The following is a 12,409-nucleotide window of genomic DNA, read 5'->3' on the forward strand; positions in this document are numbered from 1 at the left end:
GAGCAGATCCCCAAACTACTCCATGGTATAATTTGTAGCTATTGTGACTGCAGTTATTCAGCTCTTGGATCACCTAAGCTTACTGCGTACTTTTTTTATTACAGCCTCAAGGTGCCTTTATTCGCAACAGAATTAATTGGAAGAAAGGTCACTTGGCAAGATGTGATTTAAATGTAGGAACTCAATTAAATTCTTTCCGGCCACAGTGCTCTGTCAGCATAAAGAATATTATCTTTCTGAAGTATTGCCTGCAAATTGGCAGAGCAAGCAAGAGAGTGTGATGATGCTGCCTCTTAGTGGCTTTTTTTGAGAATAACATGTAAATCATTAAAGAATCGAAGAATAGAATCACTGAATCACTGAGTTGGAAGAAGCCTCGTGGGTCATCCAGTCCAACCCCCTGCCAAGAAGCAGGAAAATCGCATTCACAGCACCCCCGACAGATGGCCATCCAGCTTCTGCTTAGTATCCTCCAAAGAAGGAGCCTCCACCACACTCCAGAGCAGAGAGTTCCACTACTGAACAGCTCTCACAGTTAGGAAGTTCTTCCTAATGTTCAAATGGAATCTCCTTTCCTGTAGTTTGAAGCCACTGTTCCGCGTCCTAGTCTCCAGGGCAGCAGAAAACAAGCTTGCTCCCTCCTCCATATAATTTCCCCTCACATATTTATACATGGCCATCATCTCTCCTCTAAGCCTTCTCTTCTACAGGCTAAACATGCCCAGCTCTTTAAGTCGTTCCTCATACAGCTTGTTCTCCAGACCCTTGACCATTTTAGTCACCCTCCTCTGGAGGGTGACACATTCCAGCTTGTCAACATCTCCCTTCAACTGCAGTGCCCAGAATTGGACACAGTATTGTAGGTGAGGTCTTACCAAGGCAGAATAGAAGGTTAGCATGAATAATGTATATAAAACATCATAATCCCAAATATTCATTTGAATGCTAAAACTAAAAAACAACAACAACATTTGGGATGAAAGAGAAGATCACTGACACATTTGCAATATCACAGGTGAATCCCCCTGCTACAGAATAAAAGGTCCAGGTAAAGCAATCAATATATTATTCCCTTAGTTCCATTTTTTAAATGGTTGTATAGATCAGCAATTCAACATTAGAATTCACATAAAAAAACTCTTTAATCAACATCAGACTGATAAAGTTTATGCGTCATAAAGAATATGGATTAAATGTAAACAATATATTTTAATTTTTCCCAGTCCACTCCAATGTGGCTGATAATAAGTTAGTTCAAACAGGAGCAGTTAGAAAGAGTTACTTGAGGTTCAAAATTGTTACTTTTCAATAGATAATGTAAAATTCCCCATCCCCTTCCAAAAAGAACCAATTCCACAAATGCTGGGAAGTTGAAACCACAGTCAGGTGCAAATAAATTTGCAGATGATGCCCACCTAGGCTTCAGTGTTTGCAAATCTCTAAAACATGGAAGGCTGTATCAAATCCAAAGTACAAGCCCTGCTGCCCCCAAAGAGTCACTTCTCACCTCTGCAAAGGTCTATCTAAACATGTGCAATAGATTGGGATGTGTATGATCCTTATTATTATATTATTTCCTTATTATTCGCTGTGTAACCATGAGCATGCTTTTCAGGGTCATGTGACTGCAAGTAAATTAAACTGTGCACCAAGGGAAGTTTAAACAGAGAAGCACCCTCTGTATTACAGGCCTATTGAAACATCTTGCATAAGCAGCAATAAGCAGAGCTGAATTCAATTAATTTATTCGGATCCCACTGTTACAGCCTTATGTAAAAAGAAGATTCCAGATGTGTTATCCACGGTCCATTAACTTCAAATAAAAACAATAATAAATAAAAACTGTATTTATATTCCGCTCTATCTCCCTAAGGGAGACTCAGGGCGGATCCCAACATACAAAGGCAAACATTCAATGCCTCCATAAACAGACAAATATCAACATAATAATCCCAGAAGAACTCCACATATCAAAACAACATAAGAGCCTAACATTAATAAATTAAACCCAAGGCAATTAAACAAAAATGTATAAATAGTATAAAATCTGAACATAAAAACATTCACCTTAATTTATTGTTCACCAAGTTGTGTGGGTTGGTTGTGTAACCAGTGATGGTAACTGGGCTAGCATAAACTAGCTTGAGTCCAGCTAATAAATGTTACTTGATCAGAGATCTGGTAGTATCTCTCAGTGTCGAATCCTCCTCTCCATATGCTAATGAGCAGAAGTAAGTCTTCAGTACTTTTTTGAAGGAGAGGAGGGTCAGCTTTATTTCTTTAGGGAAGGTGTTCCAGAGGTGGGGGACGACCACAGAGAATGCCCTCTCTCTCGTTCCCACCAGCCATACTTGCGATGGGTGTGGGACCGAGACCAGGGCTTCCTCCGCTGACCACAGAGGCTGAGCTGGTTTGTAAGAGAAGATGCGATTGGTCAAATAGTCTGGACCCAAGTAATTTAAAGCTTTAAAGCAGTGGGTCTCAACCTGTTGGTCCCCAGGTGTTTCCCAGAAATCCCAACCAGTTTACCAGCTGTTAGGATTTCTGGGAGTTGAAAGCCAAAACATCTGGGGACCCACAGGTTGAGAACCACTGCTTTAAAGGTAATGACCCGCACTTTGTATTTAGCCCAGAAGCAGACAGGTAGCGAGTGGACCTGCAGGAGTGGATCTCTCCCTGTATGGGGCTCCAGTCAGTAATCTGGCTGCCGATCTCTGAACCAGTTGAAGCTCCCGAACTATCTTCAATGGTGGCTCAATGTAGAGAGCATTGCAGTAGTCTAAGCAGGATGTGGACTACCATGGCCAGATTTGGTGTCTCAAGGTATGGGCACATCTGGCACAAAAGTTTTAATTGTGTAAAAGTGCTCCTGGCAACTGCCAACACACAGTTCCAGAGTCAGTTATGAGTCCAGGATCATCTCCAGACTGCAGATCTGTGTCTTCAGAGGGAGTGTGACCCCATACAACACATGCTGTAATCCCATGCTCTGATGCGCTTTCTGACTGACCAGGAGTACCTCTGTCTTGTCTGGATTTAATTTCAATTTATTAGCTCTTATCCAGTCCATCAAGGCACTGGTTTAGGGGCAGAACGGCACTGTAAAATACCCAGGCACTGTAACATACTCCATATGGGATTGATCTCCTGGTGGGAAAGATGTTGAAATCATTTGCGTTCCTGCCTCTGCTATCCTGCAATCGCCATTCATCTCTTGTTTCTAGGCAGGTTTATCCTGATGGCAGCACGGTGGTTTTAAAGCATCTAATCCACTTACAGCTTTTAATCCTGTCAAGTTAGGGTGGATGCTGCAATACCATTTGTACTGCAATTAAGTTCAGATTGGGTTTTTGTTTCTCCCATTCCTTGGGCAAGGTTGAACATAAAATAAAAAAGGTTAACCACAACGAGAAACAGGATTAGTTGGAAATTTTGCATAACCAGCCTATCATAGTAACATCACGACATGTAGTAAAAAGGGGTCATGGAACTGTTTTAGCCTTTTGTCTTTCGGTCATTACAGCTCTAATTACTCTGTGGACCCAGATGGTATCTTATCTTACAGACTGTATAACAGGTAGAAAAACTGGCAATGTTCAGTTGCCTGCAGGTTCTTTTCTGCCTCTCATTGGCTATACGGCTGTGATGTCATGGAATATTTAATTAGCACAAGCAATAATATCAGCGCCAGAATGTTGACAATGCATGTTCAGTGAAATAAAGAATAAGAAAAAGGTCATTTGGGAGGAAAACATTAAACATGGGCCAGGGACAAATACGGGGGAAATGACTGGAAAGAAGAGGGGGCAAAAACAGAGAAATTATAAAACAGGAGTCACAGAATAAGGGGACAAAGGCATGCGACGAAGCAAGATTCAGTTTTCTAAAGGGCAAGGGCAAGATGGGAGAATGCATGAGGCAAAGGAAAACAAAACACATGGAAAAATAGAGAAAACAGCTTTAAAAGTGAGAGAGGGAGAAAATCACAGATCTTAATCTAAACCTTCCAGAAATAATAAAGATTTGCACACAGAGAAGCCTCCTGGAAGCTTAAGTCTGTTTTAAGACAAAATGTGTGCTCACGACTCACCTTCATCATCATCATCATCATCATCATCATCACATCATCATCATATCCTATCCTATCTATCTATCTATCTATCTATCTATCTATCTATCTATATGCTCTGTGCATAATGAGTACTTTAAAAACAAAAGAACCAATGAACAAAATCACATCAAATTTGGCAACAAAACATCTCACAACACAAGGAGTGACCATCACTCAAAAATTATGATTTTGTCATTTGGGAGTTGTAGTTGCTGGGATTTATAGTTCACCTGTAATCAAAGAGCATTCTGGAATTGAACCAAACTTGGCACACAGAACTCCCATGACCAACAGAAAATACTGGAAGGGTTTGGTGGGCATTGATCTTGAGTTTTGGAATTGTAGTTCACCTACATCCAGAGAGCACTGTGGACTCAGACAATGATAGATCTGGACCAAACTTGGCACAAGCACTCAATACGCCCAAATATAAACACATATGGAGTTTGGGGGAAATAGACCTTAACATTTGGGAGTTGTAGTTACTGGGATTTATGGTTCACCTACAATCAAAGAGCATTCTGAACCCCACACAGAACCCCCAAGACTAACAGAAAATACTTAAGGCCATCTAATCCAACTCCCTTCATCAGGGCAAGAACATGTAATCAAAGCCCTCCCGACAAAGAGCCATCCAGCCATAGATATAGATATATATGATTCATACACTGAGAGAGATATAGCATCATAGATTTGAAAGGGACCCCTAAAGAAGGACAATTATATGTTGCATGTTCCAGAGTAGGCAAACCAGACAATCTTTACATCAACATTGACAAAGAAACAAGAAATACTGTTTACCCACAAGCATCAAGAAATTACATATATTAGAAACCGACACTTTCTCATTACTTTATTTTCCAGATCACCAGACTGGGCCACAGCAATGCGTGGCAGGGGACAGCTATTCATTTATAAAAGGCAACCTATACTAAAAAGTGGAGATGTTGCCATCACATGGTGGATGTTTGGAATTGCCATAAGTCCTCTCTCCCAGGTCAAATAAATTTACTCTCCTCCATTTAAAAGCTACTTAAAATCTACTTAAGAGACTTACTGCTGCCTCATCAAGGGGATATTCACACAATTGGCAGCAGCTACTGCAGCAAAAGGGACCCAACGTGCCACAAGGGTCGGGGCTCTCTAAAGGGAGAAAAGATAAAGTAGTTAGGGGTAGGACCAGGCTTTCATTCAGAAATAGGGTGGGAACTGTATGCGTCTTCAGACAATGTTAGACAGCAAGTCTCACCTGTCCCTAGTCAGTGTTCAGCAATATCTGGAGACTGGTGTTTGCCTGTCCTGATTTAAATTAGAAGGGGAATGGGCACTACACAATGGTGCTCTGAATGCTAGCAGTAGTATGCTCCTCATGCCAGAATTATTTCACTGCTCTCAAATTCTTACAATAAATGCTCAACTGCTCAATTACAATGCTGTCTGGCAAGGATGGATGGACATACCTTGCAGCCAAAATAAGCCACTTACATAAGCAGAGGAGCTTTCGAGCATCCAATTAAACGGCACCTAGGGCTGATGCAGGAAACAGGCCATCACAGTTCTGCCACAGTAAGATACTGGAGGAAAATGCTAAGTTCCTTCCCTCATCCTTAGTCCTGCTGCCCTCTTCTGGTTAGAAAAACGAAACTTTTAGAACCGTACCTTGGTGTAAAGATTGAGTCCCACAGCAGTTGCCAAGGCGGTGGTGGTAGCAGTGAAATAAGCGACTCCAATTTGCCTGGAATCATCCAAAAAGGATACAAAATAGGGGCATCCATAGTCACTATCAGCTCAATTTCAATGTCTCACTCACATCACCAATGATCCCTTCTTATAACAAATGCATCTTGCAAGGCATCAGGTTCTACTTCCTCAACATTATGAATAGTGCCTTCTACTTAGTATTCTGATGCTGCATCTTCAATACTAAGATAATATGCAAAGGGGAAACAACTCTTGTAACTCTTCTAGGTGTATCTCTGTGATGCAAGACAGGGACAGAAAATGCACGTGTTTCCATGGACTGCAACTTTTATCAATCCTTACAACAGGCCACACTGCCTAGGACTGATGGGAGTTTAATAATAATAATAATAATAATAATAATAATAATAATGATACTTTATGTATATCCGCCCTATCTCCCCGGAAGGATTCAGGGTGGATTCTAGTCACAAAAAAGGCAAGCATTCAGTGACTAATCATAACAACTAATACACAGATAGCAACAAAAATTAAACTACACAGCATATAAAAATAAATTATAACTTAGTAAGTTAAGGTTAGATTCAAAGACAACCTATTATGTGAAACATAAAAACAAACATCAAACAGAAGCATCAGTTTCTGTTTACAGTCCAATAGCACAATCGCAATAAAACTCTACCCGCTTTCTAATCTAAGGAACTTGAAAGCCCAGAATGGCCACGAAGTAAAAGTTAACTGATGTAGAGTGAACATCAAATCATCCACGAATAGTCACCTTTCCACTTCATTCGGGTTTCGATCCTGTCCACCAATGCCACCTGAATACAGAAGCAAAGTCCTGAATTCTTGGCAAGGATAACAAGATTATAAGAATGTGTTACTAACAAGGAATCCATCTAGTTCAGGGGTCCACAAACTTTTAAAACCAAGGGCCAAGTCACAGTCCCTCAAACAGTTGGAGGGCCGGATTATAATTTGGAAAAAAAATGAATGAATTCCTATGCACACATATTATTTATAGTGCAAAAAATACTTAAAAACAATACAATAACTAAAATGAAGAACAATTTTAACAAATATAAACTTATTAGTATTTCAATGGGAAGTGTGAGCCTGCTTTTGGCTGATGAGATAGGATTGTTGTTGTTGTTGTTGTGTGCTTTCAAGTGGTTTCAGACTTAGGTTGACCCTGAGCAAGGGCCGTGTAAATGACCTTGGAGGGCCGTATCTGACCCCCGGGCCTTAGTTTGAGGACCCCTGATCTAGATTCTGCCTCTTCAACATTGGTCTGTTTTCAGCAAGTAGTTTTAGAAATGCTATGTATCTCACAGACAGCCCACTGCAGCCGACAGATACAGTAAAATCTGGCCATACTGACTCCTCCATAGAAAAGCATTTCCTTGAGGTTTATCTGAACTATTTCATATGACACAGCACTGGTGAGCTCAGACCATGCCAACTAACCTGACACACTAGGTTAAAAAGATGGTGCTATTAGGTAACTTCAAACTGGATACTTACTTGACAGTGATGGGGCTGGCAGCATTCCTGTTCGTGTAGTTCACAAAAGCATTAAAAGACTGATTCACCCATTGCCAGAAAACTACAGCTGGGACTGTCCTGGAGGGAAGAGCAGATGAAGTGGGAAAAGACTCATATGCCAGAATAAGTATTTGCATCCATTCAAATTAACAACCATAGCACAGTTTGCATTTCCCTCTTTTCAAGCCCAGAATGTTCACTTTTATGGGGCATTTTGTCACTGTATGTTGGGTCAGACAAAAGGCCTTTCTAATCTAGCATTCTATTCACACTGGATAACTGACTGTTTATGGAAAGCCTCCCAGTAGGATATGAGGACAAGTAAACCCTTGAATTGCATTTCCCAGACAGTAAAGGACAGGGCCTCCTGGTGGCACAGCAGGTTAAACTGCTGAGCTGCTAAACTTGTTGACCGAAAGGTTGATGGTTCGAATCCAGTTAGTAGGATGAGCTCCCATTGTTAGGCCCGGCTTCTGCCAGCCTAGTAAAACATGCAAATGTAAGTAGATCAATAGGTAACACTTCTGCGGAAAAGTAACAGTGCTCCATGCAGTCACATGACCTTGGAGGTGTCTATGGACAACGCCGGCTCTTCAGCTTAGAAATGAAGATGGGCACCAACCCCCAGAGTTGGACATGACTGAACTTAATATCAGGGGGAAACTTTTATCTTAAAGTATAGGCAATAAATCACCTATACACAGCCATCCTGACTAACAGCCACTGACAACTCTAGCTTCCATTAATGTATCTCATTCCCTTTTGAAACTGTCCACATTCCACTGTTACAAAAGAGGCAGATAGGCCATATGTGATCATTATATCTACTTTCATTTAAAAATTAAAAAATAAATTATGGCTTCAAAAATAGTCAGAACTTTAGGGACATCAAGAAAAGGGGCTAATAATCAGGAGATACTACCTTAGTACCCTCAACAGTTCCTTTCATTTTCTTACACACAAAAGGGAAACTAGTCACAATATATATATATATATATATATATATATATATATATATATATATATATATAAAATCTGCAAAAGACATAGGCCACAAAAAATGATGCACCACATTGTAGAGTTTTGATTTTTGTCTTAAAAGAGCTGGCAGAGCATAGATCTCCCTCTGCAAAATTCAGATCTGTCCACCTGATTAAGGCAAAAAAGTTTACTGGTTTTCAGATGTTGGCAAAAGTCTCCTTTGATTACTATCAGCTCCTAGGTTTTGTTCTAATATAGCAGATACACACATTGCTTGAAGATTAATTGCCTGAGGACCACTTCAGTGCTAACATACTAGGCACCTTCAAGAACTATCACTTCACAGGCAAATCTAACTCAGCAGAAAAAAATTAGAGAAACCAGAAATACCGTGATACAGCCTCCTCCAATCTGGCATCTTCAAGAAGTGTGAGATAGCAGCTACTATGATGGAAATTGCAGTCCACTTCTCTGGAGTATGCCAGGTTGGGAGCAGCTGCTGTCTAAAGGTAGCAGGAATAGTTTACAAAACTAGTCTCAGATTGAACCTGAGAGGAAGAAATATCCAGTACTGAGTTTCAAAGAGGAACTGATCTCATGGAAACAAAATTAAGGGAGCCAGGAAATAAAGAAAGGATACACCAAATCCAATATGTCCAACCCCTTCCTACCTATAAAACTGCAGCATGCCGCCAGTGATAGCCATTCCCCCAGGGACTTGAAATGACATTCTCCCTATTAAATTCATCTTCTCCCCTGAATCAGGGTGGAAAGCGGAGTCATAAAGCTTCTTGGCATAGAAAAGTTGCTCCTCGCTGGTTCCTGGAGGCACGGTGCCTGCCCTGTTGGCATGGGAAAGAAACAATTATTCCATCTTCATCTTTCCTATAGCCCAAACCTCCCAAATGAATAGTATCCCCCCCCACCCCCCGCAAATTATACAACTGGTAAGGAAAAAGAAGCTCTATAGAAGCTACTACTATGCTTTCAGACTCAATAGCACCCATATTCTTTGCATTCAAATAGATAACATACGAACGTATCTCCATCTACGTCCCACCTCAGAGTTTAAGATTGTCTGGGGAGGCCCTGCTCTTAATCCCGCTTTCTTTGCAAACACATTTGGTGGGGACGAGAGACAGGGCCTTCTTGGTGGTGGCCACCTGCCTGTGGAACACACTCCCCAGTCAAATTAGGTCAGCTCCATCCCTCCTTTCCTTTAGGAAGAAGCTCAAAACAAGGTTTTGGGACCAGGCATTTGGGTAACAGGATTGACAGCAATTGCAATGTTTTAGAATGGACTATGGACAGGCTTTGGACTGGGTCGTTGGTTGCTGAATTGGACTCGGATATGGCAATATGGTTGATAATAAAGATTTAAATAGATTTTCACGTAATGTTTTTATGTATTCTGTTATGTCATGTTGTATTGTGTTTTTGTATGTGTTGGCATCGAATTGTTGTGGTTGGAAGCCACCCTGAGTCCCCCCCCCCCCCCAAGAGGTTGAGACGAAGAGGGTACAAATGTTTGAAATAAATCAATAAATAACATACAGACCACAGTGGTCACCCCCAGACCTCCAGGGGACTAGGGTGATGTCAAAATGCATTTTTAAATTCCTCAAAGATACAAGAAAATGTTACTAATGTAAATACAAATACATTGAAAACCCCTCTACACACATTCTACTTCCATATTGGAGCTACCATGTTTTCTTTCCCTCCCCCAAACCTTCTCACCATGAGCAGAATCTCTGCTACTTTTACGAAATCACCTTACTAAGACAGATGTGAGACGTTCTACTAAGTTCTCACAGGTCTCTGCAGTGCAAAAAGACACTGGCATACACCACAAAGCTGACAACATAAAGGACAATATGTTCTGGCCAGAGGGCAATATGAAAACCTCCTTCACACTTCGCAATACAGCCAAAGCTCTACTGTCACCCTGGTCCCAGAGATCCTATTCAAGGGTACTGAATGAAGAAGGATTAAGTCGTTCTGTGCATGGGGTCTGCAGCATACACAGAACATGAGAAAGAGAGAGACACCTCAAGAGACAAGCCAGTGGCGCCTCTAATAACTACCTGCAGCTTTCCACCAATGCTTTTGCTGAATCCAGTTCATGTTCCGACACCAGTAGCGTCCTAGGATCTGTGATGTTGAAAAAGTGCTTTAGGCGTCCTATGAAGGTGTTCTGCTCCCAGCGAGGGGTGTCAATATTAAATGTGGCAACATTGTCAGTCATTTCACTACAGAGAGAGAGAAAGTACAATTCATACATCAGGAAGAACTGACTCCCTTAAAGGAGACACACAGAAATTAAAGTTTATTGGTGGTACATGAATATAACATGATCTGTAGCACATGAAAACAAGTATTTGGCTGTTGTGTCCTAGCATTCCCTCAATTCTACCATCTGAGCTCATGACTGGATAATGGGTCTCTTTGGGCTGGGGTACAACTGGAAGAATTGTCAGGCTAAAGCATAAACTATCATTTGGAGTCAACTGAATACAAAAGGGCTCTTATGTCACTGGACAGCTGTTAATATTTGGTCAAGTTCTATTAAGGATTCAAGCTTGGTGACAGGGATCACAACCACCACACTAATCAAAAACAGCCTTCAGTGTGTAGTAAACCCAAAACAATGCTTGGTATAATATCAGTAAGCTGTGACATAAGTCCACAGCATAGATGCATTGTATTTTATTTACCTCCCTTCTGCATTCCAATCTTGTCCTTGCATTATATCTACAGTGCTTTGATGTTATATTTATACAATGACCAGTACTTTATTGCCCTCCTACTACACACAGATATCTAGCCAGAAATTAGGAGCAAGTTGATGAACTCATTATAAATTCACTAATTTATTATAGCGATTTCACCTGTCTAGATTCCCCAGTTAATACTGAAATTAGAAATAGGTTTGAGTGAATTAGGTTGTTAGAATTTATTAGGGCTCTCTCCCTGTGCATCAGATTCAATAAAGCAGGAAGGCTTGCTGCCTCAGGAGAAGAAATACTGTACAACCCCTGTGTCTGCAGAGCTTATACTGAGTTTAATTTATCCACTTTGGACAAAATATGCTCTCTCTAGCCAGTGGTTCTCAACCAGTGGGTCCCCAGATGTTTTGGCCTACAACTCCCAGAAAGCCCAGCCAGTTTACCAGCTGTTAGGATTTCTGGGAGTTGAAGGCCAAAACATCTGGGGACCCACAGGTTGAGAACCACTCCTCTAGGAATTTTCTAGGTTGGAATGGATACTGGTTTGCTGTTATCCATAGTTTCGTATATCCACATAAAGTTCAGGAATGTATCCCCCATAGATACAGGGTACATATTGTGTTAAAATGGGATGAAATGTGGCACCCAGTTCTGTTGTTTGGAAGGTGATTTCTTTGCAAAGACTTGGAGGAGGAGAGAACTTTTGATGCCTATATCACACATAGCTAAGTTTGTAAAACAGATAAGTTTGAAAAAGAAGGAAAAAAATGAGGCTTGAAATAGAATTGAATAGAGAAGTGATTTGTTTGCTTAGCAGAGTGTTGATTGCACCTAAATTGTATCCTACTTAAATTAGTCTGGCTAGCCTTGGGCTGAAAATGTCCTTGCTTAATGGCAGGTTAGGAAATAGAAAAGCATCCTTGATTCAAGACCTGATCTTGGATGAGCATGCCAACCTGGCTTTTATTACAAAAACCTTGCTGGATGAAGCTGAGATGGTAGGGTTTAATCTCTCTCAGCATTGTCCACCTAGTTGTCAGGATGTCCATACCAGCTTAGAATTAGCTGCTCTGCCCTCCATCGGGGGAGGTTGAGAGGATGGATGCGAGGATGAATGAGAGCACATCACAGATAAGGCCACCTGGTCTTAGGAGAAAACAAAACTGTAGGATAGCAACTGTGGGAATGGAATGTAGCCAGTAGAAAAGGATGGGATGGGAGGATGATATATACAGGGGATTGCCAGGAAAGCTTTCGATCTGTCTTTCTTATGACTATGGTAAGATAGAATAAAGCTGTATTCAAGGATTGGCCTTTGTGAGTGTGTTTTTATTCCAAGAGC

General features: G+C 41.0%; 1 protein-coding gene across 2 annotated transcripts in view; it reads right to left on the bottom strand.

Annotated features, from left to right (window-relative positions):
- The window catches only part of SFXN2 (sideroflexin 2), a 39,103-nt gene that overhangs the window by 16,636 nt on the left and 10,058 nt on the right, over positions 1 to 12,409 (bottom strand). For both annotated transcript variants that reach the window (XM_060768300.2, XM_060768299.2), the window contains 5 exons: positions 10,426 to 10,590; positions 9,010 to 9,180; positions 7,337 to 7,435; positions 5,771 to 5,846; positions 5,169 to 5,254 (listed from right to left, as the gene is read on the bottom strand). In XM_060768300.2, coding sequence (XP_060624283.2) covers positions 5,169 to 5,254; positions 5,771 to 5,846; positions 7,337 to 7,435; positions 9,010 to 9,180; positions 10,426 to 10,586 — 593 coding nt within the window. In that variant the 5' untranslated portion in view covers positions 10,587 to 10,590. The remainder of the gene's footprint in view (positions 1 to 5,168; positions 5,255 to 5,770; positions 5,847 to 7,336; positions 7,436 to 9,009; positions 9,181 to 10,425; positions 10,591 to 12,409) is intronic.

Source organism: Anolis sagrei, chromosome 3 (assembly GCF_037176765.1).
Source record: "Anolis sagrei isolate rAnoSag1 chromosome 3, rAnoSag1.mat, whole genome shotgun sequence".
NCBI classification, from domain to species: domain Eukaryota; kingdom Metazoa; phylum Chordata; class Lepidosauria; order Squamata; family Dactyloidae; genus Anolis; species Anolis sagrei.